Raw genomic sequence first — 19,546 nt, 5'->3', positions numbered from 1 at the left:
GTGGGAGAGGGGGCGGTTGGGGGGTATGGAAAGAAAAAGTGGGGGGATGAGGGGGGAGGGGGGAAAGGGTTGCTTCAGTACATGCTCCAACTAAAATCAAAACCAGCGACTGTCACCAAGTCTTTTGAGATGTTTTGGTGCATTGGGGTGGGGGGGTTAGGGGCAGTCTGTCGTCGTCGAGGAAGGATTCTGTGCATGGGGAAAAGCGTAGTCCTGCACATCATTAAACGGGGATTATACCCCCACGTCATTCCTAATGGCTTCTGGCTCAGGCACAGGGATGAGGGACTGGGAACGATGAAAACAACACCTCGTTAAAAGCCTCTGTTAGCGACAGCTGGCTGTGGTCAGCTGAATAGCCACAGGCTGCGGAAACGATGAAAGTAGAGAACGTCAAAATCACAACTATTGACTGCCGGCTCAATTAGCTTTACTATGCTGCCATTACAACAGGATTCTTGGTAGTGTCTTCTGAGACGTTCGAGGGGGGAAGTTACCAAGAAAAACAATCTGATAAAAACGGCCCTTGGGAAACTGAAAGTCCACTGCGCTCACAGAGTCATTAGTTCGATCATGGTTGATAACCCAAAATGGCAAACTGATCTTGTGTTGTAACAGCTTTAACTTACTAGAATTAGATTTGTAAATCTAATATAACAGAAAGGACCACTAAAAAGAAAAAGCTTGCGCATTTCCAATAAACACAATGACATACGCATGAAGCCTAAGAATAAACATAAGATGCAATCGCCTGCTCATGCATATTGCACCATTCCAGATACATGTTCCATCTCTACATTACGCACTACGCTGCTGCACTAAGTAAGCAGCGGTTTCAACTCCTTTGAGAATTCCAGTGACGGTTCTTTCTTTGAAGATAATGACTCTTTAATGTGGCCAGGAGAAGTGAGGAAGTGAGAGATATGATCAACGATTTGCTCTCCCTCCCGCAATTTACAGTTGAGAGGGTAAAGCTCTTGCGTTGCTAACTGCGCAGGGGTGTGTTACGGTTTTGTAACAGGAATGGACATAACTAGACATGTGCAAAACTGTAGATCTGTAGAACATAAGATAGACTATAATATTATTATTTACTATAATCCTATTTAGTAGCGGTTTCAATTTTGTTGAGAATTCCTGTGACAGTTCTTTAAAGTAATTCTTTAACCTGGGAAGGAGAAGTGAGGAAGTGAGAGATGTGATCAATGATGTGCTCTCCCTATACTCAGAAGTGACTGGAATGTCTGGAATCGCCTGAGATTTCATAAAAAGTTTCCCATGAACACACTGTACTGATGGAGCACCACCCTGACAACACCACAGTCATGTGTGTCTTAATGGACAAACAATGTCCAAATAGCCCAAATTAAAAGTGGAGACATCCTGAGTATGTGGAAGATTGGATTCCTCTCGGACTTCAAACGTTGTAGACTGGGTGTGTTCGTTCACTGACCACACAGAATGGCGGAGGGTCTCATTTAGAATTTAAGCTGTTAAAATTCCGAAACGATATTAAGACTGTTCATCTTTTATGATGGACAGGAAAACATGAAGTTAAACAACAGCAGCAGTCATACTAGCCAGCAGTCATACTAAACAAATATGGGCTTGATATTCTATTCAGAAGACAAGAGGACAAGTAGAGAAACAAAGTGGCTTGTTGTCTACACAAGCATTGCCATTTGAACAAAGCCTGACATAAAGTGTGGTTTGATGGGAATGAAAATCAGTAAATAACATATTATGACAGTCTCATTAGTGAAATGAGCATGTGGAAAACATTTAACATTTCAGATATCTGTGGTTGGTACAAATAGTGAGACACAAAAAACAGAAAGTCCTTGGCCCTGATATAGAGATGCCAACAGGTTCAAGTTGTACACAATACTGATTAATTGCAAAGAAATTGTTTTGTTGGACTGTTCATGTCAACATTTCAGTGAGTCCACTATCCAATAAAACAGGTCTAGACGGACTACAGAATCCAAACTTTCCCAGGGTGGGCAAAATAATGTTTAGATAGTCAACTCTAGGACTTTTGATACTTGCAGTCTGAGGATAACCTTCAAGTCCAAGTCAGAGATGTTTGACCCACCTGTGGTGTAGACCTCGGAGCTTACAGCTTTCCGTCAACATCATGGTTACCTGCACTTCAGAGGCATGATCTGTGGAGAGTGAGAGTGAGCGAGAGAGTTAACTTCAGAGCAAAAGTTATTTTAGTCAGGGAAGAAAACTCCAAACCAAGCCAAGCAATGGACCAGCGTGCCAAAGGTGGAACCCCTCACACCCCATTTATGTAATTAGACAGGATGCACACTTATGTATGAATATTTTATGGGTCCGTGCAGCCTTTCAGTGGCTTCAAAAATACCTGCCATTTTAGAGTGTTAACGAGGCCTGGGATCCTGCAGCTCCTCAGTGAGGCTGTTTTTAATAACCCCATTGCCCTCTCGTCTCGGCCGTGCCAACAGTGATCGTGACAACCAGTGTTCACGTGGAGGTCACTACCAGGCACAGACCCTGCAGGGCCCTGGACTTTCTGCCCTCACTGAGAACCGTCCCCTGGACTTCCTCTGGAGGCCTGCCCCGCCAACCATCCTCAGGCAACTGAAAGACCTGGCCGGCCGTCCAGGGCCAGTTCACAGAGGGTCTGGGTTTTTTTATCTCCGGCTGCAGCTTTGGCCGGCGCTCGCCACTTATGGGTAATCTGTATTGTTTCCTTCCCCCAGGGGCATGCGAAGGGAGGAAGCGGGGCCGGGTTGGCAGGACTTGGCTCTGGCACCGCATGGCAAAGGGGCACATTGTTTGTCTTGGGGGGGGTGGGGGGGTGGAGGAGGTGGATGGCGGGTGAGATGCTCCACCCCGTGCCTGGATAAACACAGGCAGAGAGTGCCAGCGCTGAGAGAGGAAGGGAACTTGTGGCGCTGCTGATGTGCCATGGAAACTGGGGGTCAACAGGTCATCTTGAGTGCGACCTTGTGATGGACTGGCATGAGAGAGCTCTGGGGTAGACTTAGAAGCTGTGCCCGGGGCTTGCCAACCCTGTGGCTGGCACCTGATAGTTGTCAGATCAGCATGAGGAACATGCAAAAATCCGGCCATGACAGAGCAGCTACTGCTACTACCCAGCAACTTCCTGTTTATCTGTACATATTTGAGATTGCTGCCATTACCACCCTTATCACATACAGACAGCAGCTGGAGGCTATAGATGGCTTATCATAGGAAGGCTAAAACAGATAATAGAGGATGGAGACCATTTATTTACCATAAACTGTACAAGTTATGCAATGTATTCTGGCTTCAAGGAAATGACAATGTAATGTACGGCAATGATGAGAGGCTGCTTCACTACAGGATTGCAACAGTGTGTATTATGATAGAGCTAACTGTTTTTTGACAGATCATATGAATAGTTCACGACTTTTCACAATGTGGTTACATGACAGGCTGAAAGACAACACATATCGCTCACATTTCAGGACACACACCTCTACAACCACATATACCCTATAGAATGCCATATTTTCCACAAATATGGAAAACATGCAATATACTTACTGTAATAACAAAATGTCAAGTGGATGGTTCATATCTAGCATTATCTGGTCAATGAGGACCAGTTTCAAAAGAGAAGAGACAAGTTAAAGTGGTATGTCTCTCCTGGCATAGACAGTAGTGCAGCCTGGGTGATCTGAACTTCACTACAATAGCCACTTGGTAGCTGTGGCAACATCCTTATGGTGGACCGCTCAACCATACAGCCTCCTTGACCACAAGGGAGTATTTTACAGGATAAATGAGCCATCAGTCATCCTGGCCAAGGTCCAGTAGAGACGAAAGCTAAGGCCAACATGTTTGAGCCCATACAATTTTCATGAGTCACCACTCATCAAGCAAAATAAGTTACAACAGTCTCAAAAACAGAATGTTCCAGCCTGTGTAGGAAACGGTACAGAGGGTGACGGAGGGGTCAGAGAATGTGATGGAGGAACACTTGGGGGTTCCACTGGACACAAACACATTGTAGAAATATATATACAAAGAGAGAAAGATGAGGACAATTGATGTAAAAAAGGAGAACAAAATGTAACCACACACATGCACACACAAAAACACGTACTAAGAACACAGCCCCCACCTTTGACTGTTTTCACAAAGACTTGCTTCTCCTTGCTGGGGTCTTTGTCATCCAGAAGGACTCCATGGAATATGCGGCCAAATGTACCTACAACAGGTGAGAGCGGAGAACTCAATACAAGAGATCCACATTATCACACTACAAATAATTTATAGCATATAGCCTTACTTGCGTCCCTCAAGAAACACACACACGCGCAGACACAGACACACACACACACACACACACACACGGGATGATGCATTTCCCTCCCTCAATCAAAATCTTGCTTCTCTGCCTGGTTTCAGGATGAAGGTGGACAGTTTCCTTGTTGTGTGGGGGATATTTCATCTGTCAACAGAATGGGCAACAAATGTGACCAACGTGTTCAGACACACCACGGTGACGCATTTGAAGGTGGGGTTAAGAGAAAAGATACGCGTGAGAGGAGGCAGGCGAAAGAGCCCGTCCTTTGTTGTTTTCCTGCGAACGGGAAATGCCAATGCACTTGAGGAAAGATGCAAATTAGGATTGTTGACGGTGTTTCAGATGTTGTGAGCCCATGTCTAGACCTGCCGACTCAACAAAAAGGTTGTTCACTTCGTAACCACCCCCCCCCCCCACACACACACACCCCTCATCTATTAGAGCCAGTTCTCACAGAAGCGACGGAGTAACACTCGGTTGATGAGTAAAATGATAAAAAAAAAAGAATGGAAAAAGGATGGCTCCAGTCCAAGAGCTCTGGCAAAAACAGCACTACTTGCACAAGAGCCTCTGATAAGGTTAGCTTGGAGGAAACGTGCAGAAATGACATTGTACAATGAAACCCTCTGCGAGCAGAAGGAGGCAGGTGGACTGAGAAAGCCCTCCGTACAACACAGGCAGATGAAGACTGACAACCATAAATTTACTGGCATCTGTTGACAGTAGAATGGCAAAGCTTGCGCAACAGCCTAGTAAGGGGGATTGATTTGTGGTCATGACCTGGAAGAACAATGTGAAGAGTTCAAAGGTTACATGGGAGAAGTTACACAGAAGATAAGAGCCATGGAGAAAGAGAAAGAGAAAGATAGAGACAGCGTGTGTGTCCGTGCGTCACTTGGGAACGTGCAAGATACGCGTTTGTTTGTGCACGGCCTGCCAAGTTCACACTGAGTGGGTGGCCTTTATAGGCGATTAAGCCCCTCAAGCGGCCAATCGAGACCTTTCCCAGAGTTTTATAACTTTCGGCAAATCCCCCAGACTCCGAGAGTGTGAGCCCAGGACGATGATTTAGAGCCACTACAAAATTTAAACAAAAAGACAGCAAGAAGGAAAAAGATTAAATAAACCAGAGCCTGTGGCTCCATGGTCAAATAGAGCAAAGGGTCTGTGAGAGAGTAAGTGTGTGTGGTGTGTGTGTGTGTGTGTGTGTGTGTGTGTGTGGTGAGGATTTACAGAGCTGTGTGGCAGGCTTTGTTTGCACAGGGCCATGGACTAGAGCGGTGGGATTAGGAGGCTGACTGTGTCAACACATCTCGAGAGAAGAGCAGCAAGGTTGGCCTGTAGCATGGCTAGAGCAGCCTCCTAGCCCCCCGGCCAAGGCAAGAAACAATAGTACACTGCCAACACGGATGGTCTCTGCGTGTGTTTGCACGTGTGTGTGTGTGTGTGGGGAAGCCATGTGAATATGCAAGACTTTTAAAAAGAGACACATGCATTACATGTTATATGTATGAATGCATGAAAGTGCATGTATGTGTGTGTATACACACACACATAGCCAAAATAATAGAGAGTTATGGTGTAAGTTGGTTATGGGATTTGGCAGACGCTTTTTTCAAAAGCGACATACAAATACACAACAATATAATACTTACATTTATAATTTAACAGGGAACAATTTCAATTGTTGGTCAGACTACATTAAGGAGAACAGCAATAATAACAACAATGTCAATTCAAACAACTGTTATTATATTATTAATTGAATGGACATTATTGTTTATTATTGCTATTTTCCTTAATTTCCATTGTTTATTTCATTAGGCTATTGATTGAATTGACATTGTTGATCAGACTATATTAAGGAGAATAGCAATAATAAACAACATCTTAAATTGTTCCCGGTTAAATCTAAAGTATTATAAAAAGTGTATGCCAAATCCCATAACCATAATCAAAAGTATTGGGTTACCTGCCTTGACTCATATGAATTGCATATGAATTTCAGTGACATCCCATTCTTAATCCATAGGGTTTAATATGACGTCTGTCCACCCTATATACTATAGCAGCTTCAGCTCTTCTGGGAAGGCTTTTCACAAGGTTTAGTAGTGTGCTTATGGGAATTTTTGACTATTCTTCCAGAAGCGCATTTGTGAGGTCACACACTGATGTTGGACGAGAAGGCCTGGCTCTCAGTCTCCGCTCTAATTCATCCCAAAGGTGTTCTATAGGGTTGAGGTCAGGACTCTGTGCAGACCAGTCAAGTTCATCCACACCAAACTCACAAATGCGCTTCTGGAAAAATGGTCAAACATTCCAATAAACACACTCCTAAACCTTGTGGAAAGCCTTTCCAGAAGAGCTGAGGCTGCTATAGTTGCAAAGGGAGGACCGACGTCAGATTAAACTCTATAGATTAAGAATGGGAAGTCACTTAAATTCAAATGCGAGTCAAGGCAGGTGACCCAATACTTAAGGCAATATAGTGTGTGTATATGTGTGTGTCATTTTGTAAAGGAGTTTATACAGTATATGTACATTTGGGTGTGTAAATGTACTACATATGAACTATTTCCTCCATTCCCATTTAGTACTAAATCTGCTTTGTTTTGTATTTAATATAAGACAATTAGAAGAAAATGAATGAATGAAATAAAGCAAACCAAAATAAACCAAGCACTCCTGCAGTAAAGACACCACACCTTCATGCAGGACATCCCGTAGTGTGACCCTCTCCCGGGAGATGGCGATGTCTTTGACCTTGGCTTTGGCCTCCATCAGGGTCACGCTCCTCAGGTCGTTCTTCTCGATGCGAAGCGAGGGATAGCCTGCAGACACACACGCAGGCAGAATTTTAAATCAGGGCGCAATCGCCCAAGACATATTCTTCAATAAGGTGCTGTTTGTTTAAACAAAGTGCCCTTTACACGTTCACAACATGCAAAATTAATCAGAGCTTGGCAATCGGCGAGCAGGTACTGGCGCAATATGGCAGTCAGAGATCAGATAAGCCATTAGAATACGCAGGCATTCACACCCACATCCCACACTTACACAAACTTGGCAACGACATACTTGAAAGGTGACGTCTGGGGTGTGTAATTTATTTTCTTCCTTTCCAAAGTTTTTATTATTTATTTTTATTACATTTTAAGTGTGATGTAATTATAATTTGGTGTAAATTTGCCCCCCGTGAGATGTGTTTTGTGTGTGTGTGTAAGTGATTACTTGGCCTCTCTTGCAGTCTGACAGGTCTGCACACATAATCTTGTCTGACATTGTTTATATTCACATCCAAACTCATGTCTCAGTTGCCTGCAGCCTCTAATATCCTTCTGAGTGAAATCCTTTTAAAATGAGCCCTTTGTCTTGATATATTTACAATTATGCCTTCTATCTCCAAAGTGCTTGATGAAACTTTTGAAAGGAGACCTTTCATCCAAATATAATCCCAGTCACATCACACAGGTCTTTTCGTTTACGACTGTGGTGCTCTGCCAAACGGCAGATCCATGTTTTCACAATTAGACCGTCTGTTCTACATGAGAGGGTGTCTTTGACTGGCAGGTTTAGGGGGCTCAGGAAGTTCCCTTCCAGGCCTGCAAGGTGAGCCCACTGTGACGCCTCATAATGAAACAGCACCTTGTGAATAACACACCATGAGTCAGACGCGGAGTGCACTTACGCAGCCGTGAACACACAGCTGGGGACACAGAGCACCTGGGGCTCCACGAGCGGAAGAGCGATTGTTTGTGAACAAATTGAAAAACTTCCACTGTTGCGTCGCGGCGTAATAAAAAGAGGCCCGATTCATGTGGGCTGAGAAATGCCAGCTGTCTCTGCAGAGGTAGTTGAGAACATTTGTTTCGCAAAGTATTATTCAAGTGACTTTTTCTGTCAAGTGAAGCCCCTGATAATCTAAAACACAAACACAAATAAGCACACACACACAAGAAATGTCTACACACTTGGCTGAACATGCACAGAGACACCATTACTGTGAATGGTCATAACAAAGACCAGATTTTTCATAAAGCGCATATAGACCCTTTCAAGAGAGTTCCATTATCAGCATCATAGTTGGCCCCACAAGACTTCCTTTTTAACATTCCATATGTTATCTTAATGCAGAGGAAGTAGATTGGGGCCCAAATAGAACGTTCAAGCATTGTTTTTGTTTTTATTGTTGAAAGGGTCTATAAGCAGCAAATCTGAAAGCAGGCGAGCATGCTTCTCAGCTTCAGCCTCATCCAAAGCAATTAAATAAACAACTGACCTTTACACAGCATAGGTTAATGCAATTTATTTAAATGCACAACCTCTCTCTAAACTTGTAAGATATTAACATACCAAAAAAAAAAAACACCATCAGCTTTCAGAAGCCTTTTCTATGGTTTTATCTGAACACTATGGGAGTCTGGGCAGGCTTGTGAAGAGAATGCTGTCTAAGCTAGTCCTCTTAAGGACTGGAGATATGCACCCAGGGATGGCAAATGCATCCTTCGAATAGCTGAAAGAAGGAGGGACAGATACGAAGACAAGGGAGGAAAAAAAGAGACAAGGGAGGAAAAGAAGTGCCATTGCATGCAGTCTGACTTGTGTATTTATGCTGCCCCCTGCTGGATGTTTCTGGTAAATCTTCTGAGGCAGCATAGTCGAACACACTACTCAGCATGGAGTCTTTAGTAGAGTCACTGACTGCATTCATCTGTATTAGAGACACTGAAATAGTGCTCCCAAGTGGTAGATATGACTAATTACACAAACATTACTGGTAGCCAAGGAACAGACAACTCTGCTGAGAGCACGCAGGAGATTGCAGGAGATTACAGAGCATCACAGGCAGTAGGAATTATTTAAGAGACATGTCAGCATTACACAATGCCATGCTACAACGTGAATAGAGAAAAGAAAGAGCTTCTTCACCATAAGGGCAATAGATTCCATGTATCAGGGATCCTTATAAAGAAACCTTACTAGAGCGAAACCTGGACTTTTCACTTGCGTTGCATGTAGGCTTATCTGCTCTTATATTTATATTGGATGAACACTGTTATAATGCAAACTTGGTCTGAACAATACATAATCTGCCATGGGGCAGCCGTGGCCTACTGGTTAGCACTTCCGACTTGTAACCGGAGGGTTGCCGGTTCGAACCCCAACCAGTAGGAACGGCTGAAGTGCCCCATGAGCAAGGCACCTAACCCCTCACTGCTCCCCGAGCGCCGCTGTTGATGGCAGGCAGCTCACTGCGCCGGGATTAGTGTGTGTTCACGGTGTGCTGAGTGTGTTTCACTAATTCATGGATTGGACTTAGACGAAAGTGGTTACTAATGTTAACATGTAAACATAATGTTTTAGGTACATTGGCATTGCACAAAGGTAGAGCTCATAATAAGACAATCCCATAGTTGTTTACACTCCTTTTCAGGCATTTACCAACATGAATCTACTGATGGCATGTACTAAATGAATGTACTTAAGTCAATGCTAATGAGCTGAGCTCTGGATCTGAGCTAAACAAAGTACAGACAACAATTAAACATCAGTCAGCTTACTCATCCAAGAAATCTCCCTTTTTCTTGTATACACAATACACCACACATATTTTCATGTGTTAAAAATCGCAGTATTAGTTTCTCTTTAAAACATAAAGTGGTCACTGAACTCTAAATTAAGTAACAAGCTAGCTGCATCAGCTCTTTTCCCATCTACCAGAGTGTAACCTCATTGGACAGGAATGCTGAAGCACACTGACTAAACTCCAAATTAAGACAATAATGGTGTGTGGTAGGGAGAGCAAAAATAGAAAAATTGTTGATGGAATTACAACACGTGGTTATGAAATGTCACCAGAGAATTTCAAATCTAAGTGTTTCATATCTGTTCTGACTTAGGCCTTAGATGTGGGTTTCCCGGGTCATTAAGGGTGGTGGCTCAGGGTAAGGCTGATGTGTGAAGGCTTTTACGAGTCGCTAACGGCCAGGAAACCCAAGGTTCCTTTTGTGTTCTGAGCCTTTTGTCATACAATGTGAAATCAGACCACAACTACGTAGAGGTAGAGGTAGAGGTAGAGGTAGAGGTAGAGGTAGAGAGAGAGAGAGAGATGGTTTGCCAAGGTTAGCACAGTAAACAGAGGCACAAAGGACAAACGAAACAACCTGAAACAAACATTAGGAGTGAGCGGTTTCAGCTGAGTGAGGAGAGCAAAGCTGTGGCCATCAGCAGTGAGCGTCTTAGTTAAAAAGCTTCTGAGGTGACAAAGAGTGTGACAGAGACAGACAGACTCCTACATACAGAGAACACATCACTAGTGACAGAAAAAGGCAACACAGGCCTAGGGAACACTGATGCTAATGTGCAGATGGTAGTGAAGCACGAGATGACTTGGGACTTGTTGTTGTCCACAGTGCAGAGTTCTGACCAAGAATCAGATTCTTGCCCTCTCCACAATCCAACAACAATGGCGTCAGCGGGGGAAAAATGGTCTCAAATCAGCCCTGTGTGGATATCTGTTCCAGGCTCGAATGTCTAGGGGTTAACTCTTGAGACCAGCGGGACTTACTTTTGCTTTGCTGGGAGGGGGCGCCGGGATTTGGGAAGGAGGCGGCAGCAAGCTGATGGATGGGTGCAGAACCAGGGTGACTGTCTGATGGAGGGGGGGAGGGAGGGAAGGAATGAGGGAAGGAGAAAAGAAGGGGGAGAGAGAGAGAGAGGGAGAGGGAATGATGAGAAAGAGGAGTGCATAAAAAGGTTGGGTAATGATGGCAGGTGAAAAGGTGCATGTTGTCTCAGACAAGCAAAGCCACAGCACACAGTGGAGAGGAACAGACAATGAACACACCAATGACACCAATGGACACAGGCAAACCATGGAGTGAAAAATGAAAGAAAACAATTATGTCCACTAGGGGGAGACCATAACCAGCACACAACCTGCCGTAAGGCCTCTGCCTTACACATGGCTGAATGATATAGAAACTAAAACAGTACAAAACATACACATTGATAAACACACACTGACCAGAGATATTTAGGCAAATCAAGAAGCGAAAGCCTGTGTAAACACTGTGTATAGGTGAGTAATAATTCAGAAACCCCTTTACAGGGTTTGACTTTAACCTTCTGATGGTTTAAACTTCATACAATACATTCTTATATATATATATATATATATATATATATATATATATATATATATATACACACAGCCATCAAGCCATCATCTTAAAACCGATTATGACCCCTGTTACAAAATACGAGTGAAGAAACAAAGCATTGTGGTCTTAAAAGCCCAGCGTCCGCATATGGCAGACTGAAGGGGAGTCCCAGCGTGAGACTGCGGAGGGGCTTTTCTCAAGGCCACAGGGCTCGGGGGACCTCTTAGCGGGTTCCTCTTGGCTGACTCCAGAACAGAAGGTATCTCACCCCTGTTCCTTCTCTCTCTCCAGCTCCTCTGAAAAATAATGGTCCAATGATGGCTGCCTGGTCAGGAAACCAAGGGGATCTTGCTGAAATGGAGATTCCGCCTAACCCCCCCTCTCCCCACCCAAACCACTCTGACCCAAACCTGAGCTTTCCTCTCTATTTGTCCTTCATTTTGTTTTGAGTGGTAACAGGAAGGAAGAGGGCAATGAAGCTACGCTACAGCAGTCAGAAGATACACACAAAACCACTTCAATGGACTCGCTCGCAGAGAGTCTAAGAAGAACTAGGGGGAAGCACCGGAGGCCGAGGGACGGAGCACAACGTTTACTAAAAAGAGGAGCGCTGAGATTTTTATGGCCGTGCGTTTTGAGCTTTTGGGGAGGGACACCGCCTGCCCTGTAGCCCTCATTTGTGCAAACATGTCCTATCGCACCATCGTGCATAAACATGGCCTCTTTCTGACACGCACACACAGAAGATATACGAGGTCTTCCTCTCCTTCGCACTCACTCACCCCAGTGCGTTTGTGCACACCCTCATCCACACACACACACTACACACACACTACACACACTGTCAGAGACCACAAGCTGGAATGTCACTCTGTTTATTACGACCTTCTGATTCCAGTTTAAGCTAATAAGATCATTCTCCACCAATTATCTCGTTTGGCAGAGGAATGTGTGTTTGGTGGTGTGGAATGAGGGGAGCAGACAGAGGCGGGCGTGTGACTGGCGAGACGAGGCTCACACCCCCGAGGCGTCTGGGAACCGCAGAGGAGGTGAGGCCTTCAAAGCCCCTCGCGGTCTGGGACCATCTGCAGAAAAAGCCCCCATCAGTCCCTGGATAACGCTCAAAATCATATCCAGTTGTACGCTAGGCAAAGTGTCTAACTGGAGATGAGCTGTCCCATAAAGGGCTTAAGGAGTCTATGTTTGGAAAAAAAGAGGCCCTGAAGCAATATGTGGGGGCAGCAGGACCCTCCCTTTTGGCCAAAGGTCTGCACAAACTTCCCTGTTGCTCTTTAGGAAGTTGAATCAATGTCTAAAGAGTCGGGCTGACTTCATTATGAGATGACGTGATGATATGATCTAATTAACTGGGATATTAATCCCATGTGAGGAGTGGGGGGTGTCGTTAACGCACATCATCTCCCTTTTGGAAGCTGCTGGAATTTTTCACTACAAGATGCTGGGAAAACAACATTTTGTTATATGGAAAAACGTATACTTTTATTTTTCATCATGAGTTAAAATTACACATCATTGTTTCAAAAGGCATTGGGGGAAACAGACTTTTCGAATGGGAGTCTGCTAATCAGCATAATGATGGCTGCAAAAATCAGTCCTATCTACTGTGGGATAGGAATTCTTGGTTCGGCCAATTTCAAAAAAGAGGAATGACCGACACTATTTTGGAACTACAGACCAATCACTTTGAAACATATATATATATATATATATATATATACACACACACACACACACACATCCAGAATCTTCTGAGAAACTCAGCTGAGTGAAACATTTTTGGAGAAAAAGACATGTATCCTGTGTACACTTAGTTCAAGGACATTTTACACTTTACAGAACTCGGTGAAAACCAACAGCAATTAGTTGTTCATACAAGAGTTAAGTGTAAGCATTGTCTCGTATCATAGAAACTTTAAGCCAAGGCTCAAGCTTGCAAGAATTTACAAACTCTCAACTCTCATGACTGGTTTGGCAACATTTACCAAAGCAATCATATGTGATTAGCTAAAAAGAGCTGGGGTCGTGCCTGTTGACTGCACTGGACACGACTGCACTGGAAGATGGCATGCATTTCATATCTTACTGACCCCACTGAAAGGCTGAAATTGTCCGGTCATGTGCTCATATGGGAAAGATTGGCCTGTTCCCTCTTAGGGGGACAAGCCGACAAAAGGCACTATTCATTTAAATGTCATTCCACAATCAAGACAAATTTGTAAAAACACAGAGCACACATTCTATCAATGTCTGAGCAATGATTCAAGATGAAGCCCACCCATAAGTAGCACCACAAGCCAGCTACTCAATGCCAAGACCAAGATCATGCGTCAACACAAAATCAACAACAACTCTATGGCAAGACCAGTGAGAGAATGCTAATCTAAATCTAGGTGACAAAAATAATCACGCTTGATTGAACCCCACAATGTCTGAGAGCAAATACAACATTTCCAAGGCATTTTCAGAGATTTAGACCGAATGTAGAGGTGTTTAATTATACATGTATTGTTACATTTGACAAAGCTGCTTGCTAAGTAATTAGCTTCACTCTGAAGAGCTGTAAGCCTGTTGGAACAACAGTGGGGACTGACACCATTAAATTGGTGTGTGGTGCTTATGAGTGAATCTGGGCAGTGGGCGTGACTTACTGGTGACGGGCGTTGCGTTGTTGGGTGTGTCTGCGCGCAGGTACTGTGTGGTCTGGGTGGAGGGCTGAGACAGGCCCTGCGAGCTGCCACTGTCGCTCACACTGGAAAAGAGGAGAGGCAGACACACATGTTAAAAAAAAAAAACAACGCAGCCTGCTAAAGGATCTTCAGAATCATTAGTGTTTCTTTCATATGAAATGCACCAGAAGGATCCTATTACTCCTACAACTCCTTTACACCATCACCTTTTCAGTCTTACTCAGATTTGGGGGACAAAGACTATGTGCCACGACAGATCTTCATAATTACACAGCACCATGAAACAGTCAGAATGTCATCTATTCCAGTGAGCACTCGAATGAGACCAACTGTCCCTCCGCCTCCTCTACCCCTGCCCCAGCCATGAGCTGAGGAGGCCAGGAAAGAGCTGAAGCTGAAGCCCAGAGCCACCATTACCACAAGCCCAAAGGAGGACATGACTACATTGCTATACCTCCAGCCACTCCCCCACCCCTCGGTAATATCCAGGCAATATCTGTGTGTGTGTGTGTGTGTGGGGGGGGGGGGGGGGGGGGGGATGAGGATAAAAGTGGTTTAAATTGGCTCAATTTGAGCTGTCAGCCATTAACTGTGAAGGTTAAATGCTATGTGGGATTGATGAGGGGTACAAGCTCCCCTGGAGAGCAGGCCTGGCTTGGCCTTGGCGGAGGAGGCCCGCCTGCCTGCTGCAGCAGCAGCTCCGCTGACCCCAATCATGCGGTAATGTCATTACGGAGCATCAAAGAGCCTCAGTGCTGCTTGGCGCGGCTTCTCAAGTCTTTCTGCAGACCAGACCAGATGAGCAAGAGGCCTGGCAGGCAGGCAGGCACCTCGGCTCCCAGCAACAATGGAGCCATTCGGGGATGGAGGGGAGGAACGAGGCCAGGGGGGGGAGGAGGAAGAAAATGACAGAAGAGGAAGGAAGAGAAAGAAAAGCGAAATAGATGCCGAGAGAGGGGGAGATAAGAAAGAATTTAAGGGCGGGAAGAAACGAGAGACCACCGGAAAGGGGCAGATAGACGAGAGAGAGAGAGAGAGAGAGAGAGAGAGTGTGTGTGTAAAGAGAGATAACCATCACTTCCTAATTGCCACAAAGAAGGGCTCTTATTGATGGGTTGTCTGGGATGGGGTGAGTAGAGGACAGAAGCTGCATGACCCCAACACTGTAGGCCAATTCTCTAGGCAGGGCCACTAACAAACCTGATCCAATCAATCTCAAGCCCAAAGAACATCATCAAATGACCCATCTTAAGATATTACATTAAATAAATCCCAAGAAAGGACCTTTGTGAAAGACTGTCTTCTCCTCGGGGACAAGTGACTGATTCATACTCGGGACTAACACTATTTAAAGGGGTGGAAATGAATCCAATTGGAGCTGTTGGCCAGCATTTGGTCTTTTCCCCTGGAAAAAGTCGAAATTCTATTAATCATGTGAAAGCTAATCAATGAGATCTTGTGTATGAAGTGGCACCATGTAATTTAACTGCCCACAGCACCCTGGAAATACCAACATTATAATCAAGGGGAGCCAAATAAGGACTTAAAGACTGTAGAACACAAAGAAAGTACATCTGTGTATACAGACTCACAGCAACAACTGGAAATCTCACAATTCACACGCTACATGCAAACCAATTTACGCCAAATATTGCAAGACATACATCTTGCAAACACCCAGACAATGTTCTGCACACACACGCACGCACGCACGCACGCACGCACGCACGCACGCACAGCCTCACCTGTCGTCCAGCTCGATCCTCTTCATGCTGTGCAGGTGGAGCACGGCGAGGATGATGGCCACGAGGAAGATGACGGCGCAGCAGACGCTCACGCTGATGTAGAACACTCGCGTGGAGGTGGTGGGCGCGCTCCCAGGATCCACTGGGGTCCGACGGCACCAGAACATACAACACACAAACACACACACACAAAGCCTCACTGAGTCATGTGACAAGAAACCAACCAATCAAAACCATGTTTTTCAATAGGGGGGCTTTGGATCCTTTTCAAGGGCACTGAGAGTGGTTCAGAATGTACCAGTGTAGGGGCAGAGTGATCTGGATGATCAGGTTATTTAATTAAGGGAAAACCTTTGAAGCTGTATCTGTGAGCGGAGGAGCATAAAGGGGAGTGGGATCAAGGGAGCGTGACCTAGCATAGCATAGCATAACACACACACACACACACACACACACACACACACACACACACACACACACACACACACACACACACACACACACACACACAAAGGGAGAGAGGCATAGAGAGGAAAACAAGCAGAGAAAAGGGGGCATGAGAATGACAGAGTTACAGAAAGCAAACAATGATAGCATGAGAGAAAACGACAAAGAGCCATGCTGAGAATAGAGAGGCACAGTGGAGAAGTGGGAAAGACACACACACACACACACACACACACACACACACACACACACACAGAGGAGAAGTGGGAAAGGTTGACTGGAGGAGAAAGCAGCCGAGTGGTGGCTAGGCATCTGACCCCTGTCAGGACCTCTGACTGACAGCGACAGTAAGAGCTTCCAGGGGGTCCTTGGTCTGAGCAGCCCACCCAGGCAGAGAGAGAGAGAGAGAGAGAGAGATAGCAGAGAGAGAGAGAGAGAGAGAGAGAAAAGAGGAAAAAAGAATAAAAGAAAGAAATAAAGAAAGAAAAAAAGAAAGAAAGAAAGAAAGAAAGAAAGAAAGAAAGAAAGAAAGAAAGAGAGGCCACAGCTGCGACCAACAGCCAGCCCTGGCTCTGCCACCGTGGGCCCAAGCCTGACCAAAGGTTCAGGAAGAAAGTCATCAACAGACAGGAAAATAGCGCCGTGCCTAAAACAGCACAAGCATGATTTCAGTTCTGCTAGAAACAGGATGCCCATTTCAGCAAGAACCGGTGATGATTCACTAATAGCTGAGAAAAACTATGGAGTTGTGGCTGGTCAGTTTGGCGCATAGAGGTCTGCTTTGGACGCCCCAGCAGTTTTGTTGCTGTGGTCTTCAAGACCATGGATCCAACCGCCATTGTTCAAATTCATAAACATGGAAACAGACTTTGGGTTTTGGGGGATGCTGGATGCCGTACAGTATCCAACGGAGCCGCCTTGATGGTGGAAAAATCAAACAATAAGTGTAGAAAGGCCGGAGGAAACATGAGAGCAACCTGAGACGTCAGACAGAGGAGCTTTTGGGAAATTTGTGGGAAGGGACTCACAGTCTGGTTTGTTTTGGCCACCACTGGGAACGATGGGGATCTTGGGAAGGTCGGGCTGCTCGACTCCTGTGGGTGGAAAGGGAGAAAGAGAGAGGAGAGTTAGGCCTTGCCAAACTTGCGCTAATGAGACTAGGTGTACAAGCCTTGCACAGGGGGAAGTGGGTAGCTGCATATGCCCAGTATAAAATTCTCCGCCATGTTTTGATTTAAGTCATGCATGAGCTTCACTCAACGGTTGAGCCTTTAGCAAATCCAGATGGGTCAGTCAAAATCATGTGTTAGATCCTGGAGTAGAACTTTCAGAACCTACAAGTTCCATCGCTGTTTATGATAAAAAAAAAAAAAAATTAAAAAGTTTATCCCAGCACCTCTCTGTCATGTTTACATACAGGACGCATATAACAAACTCAACTTTTACAACTCTCACTTCCCCGACCCCAGCACAAACAATAGCAGATGCACATTTCTCCCACACAGCCACCCACAGAGACCCCCCGCCTTCCCCCCCCAGTAGGGCACCTCTGTGGTGGGTACAAACACTTTCCCCTTTCAGCGCGTTTAATTTGGCTCGCGTGCTTAAAATAACCTGTGCCGAGATGTACGACCTGCTTCCTGCACGGAGCGCAGCACATGACACGGCGGCGCTCGCTGTGTAATTATGCTCGGCCGAGGTCAGAAAATAGCGGCGGGCCTGAAAAGACAAATGTGCCATCGCTTCCCCCTGGCTTGCACTTTTATCAACTTCAAAACTGCTCCAGGAAAAAAGGGAGGGGAATTGGGGGGGGGGGCAGAGAGTTCATTTAGACACACACACACACACACACACAAACAACAAAACACCAGCCCACGCTCACCTACACACCTCATTAAAGAGGAAGTAGTGATATGGGGTGTGCAGGTAATAGGGCTTCCGTCTCTCTTCCGTCACACAAACAGGCATGCACAGGCACAGCCCATAGAGAGCTCATTAAATCTCAGAGCAGGTTTGAAGAGCCACAGGTAAATCTGCTGCACGCACATCCAATTAATGTACAAGCCCATAGAGGCAAATGATGTACCCCCATCTTCCTCTTGTTGTCTCACTCACACATGGATACCTCATTACGTCCTGTGCACATGGGAAAACAAACACGTGCACACACACACACACACACACACACACACACACACAGACACACACACAAATCCAAAGCTAATGGGAGCAGCAGAGCTGGGATCTTACGTCGGTAGCACATTTTCCTGCGTTTGAAGTTGAGCACTGTGATGTTCTTGGGGCTGATGGTCAAGTTGAGTTGCACAGTCACCAAAGCCTCTTCGTCCACCTTCCCTGAGCAGAACAGGTCTACCCGGAATACTACACACACACACACACACACAAACACACAAAACAGACAGGTGGAAATCTCCATTACAATTTTTGTTGAATTAGTTTTAACATCTCAATATATACAGTATATCTTCTGTTTCTTTTGGAGGCGTCATGGCGCACGCTTATTGCAAGACCAGTTTACAGCCTATATGGATAAATCTGAATTCATGTTAAAACTGCATGTGGTAGTGATTTGAGTGCGCTCTCCGGAGCCCAGGAGGATGTGTGGCCGGTGAGTGACAGCCCACCTGCGCGGCTCCGGGGCACCTCCCCTTGTAAGGAGATGTTGCTCTGCGGTTGGTCCATGGCTGCTGCGTTCTCCACATAGAAGCCCAGTTTATACTCAACCTGCAAGGAACAATAGACATATCCAAAATGAGAGTGATGTGTCTGTTTGTTTATGTGTGTGAGTGTGTGTGAGTGTGTGTGAGTGTGTGTGTGTGTGAGAGAGTGTGTGTGTGTGTGTGTGTGTGAGAGAGTGTGTGTGAGTGTGTGTGTAAGTGTGTGTGTGTGTGTGTGTGTGTGTGAGTGTGTGTGAGAGAGTGTGTGTGAGTGTGTGTGTGTGTGTGTGTGTGTGTGTTGGGCTGGGCTAACTGTACTGTGTCAGGAAACCCTGAGGGAAAGGTTTGAGGACAAGTGGGGAAGAGACAGGAGGAAGAGCCAGCGGGGCAGAGAGGAAAGGACAGGGTGAGATTAGATAAGGTCACGGGCGAGAGAGATACGGAAGGGGATGAGGGACAATAAGAGCCGAGGCCCAGG

General features: G+C 45.4%; 1 protein-coding gene across 2 annotated transcripts in view; it reads right to left on the bottom strand.

The window, feature by feature from the left end:
• The window catches only part of ryk (receptor like tyrosine kinase), a 52,342-nt gene that overhangs the window by 9,080 nt on the left and 23,716 nt on the right, over positions 1 to 19,546 (bottom strand). The window contains exons 3-11 of one of the 2 annotated variants that reach the window (XM_076278858.1): positions 19,036 to 19,135; positions 18,641 to 18,772; positions 17,419 to 17,484; positions 15,944 to 16,085; positions 14,160 to 14,260; positions 10,896 to 10,979; positions 7,033 to 7,158; positions 4,142 to 4,228; positions 2,096 to 2,165 (exon numbers count right to left, since the gene is read on the bottom strand). In XM_076278858.1, the coding sequence (XP_076134973.1) occupies positions 2,096 to 2,165; positions 4,142 to 4,228; positions 7,033 to 7,158; positions 10,896 to 10,979; positions 14,160 to 14,260; positions 15,944 to 16,085; positions 17,419 to 17,484; positions 18,641 to 18,772; positions 19,036 to 19,135 (908 nt within the window). The remainder of the gene's footprint in view (positions 1 to 2,095; positions 2,166 to 4,141; positions 4,229 to 7,032; positions 7,159 to 10,895; positions 10,980 to 14,159; positions 14,261 to 15,943; positions 16,086 to 17,418; positions 17,485 to 18,640; positions 18,773 to 19,035; positions 19,136 to 19,546) is intronic. The other variant, XM_076278859.1, reaches the window with a different exon arrangement.

This window comes from Alosa pseudoharengus, unplaced genomic scaffold, assembly GCF_046254945.1.
Source record: "Alosa pseudoharengus isolate Yale_2024_CS ecotype anadromous, Long Island Sound unplaced genomic scaffold, YU_APseudo_1.1 YU_APseudo_1.1_scf_11, whole genome shotgun sequence".
NCBI lineage: Eukaryota > Metazoa > Chordata > Actinopteri > Clupeiformes > Clupeidae > Alosa > Alosa pseudoharengus.
This window is presented reverse-complemented; position numbering and strand designations above follow the sequence as displayed.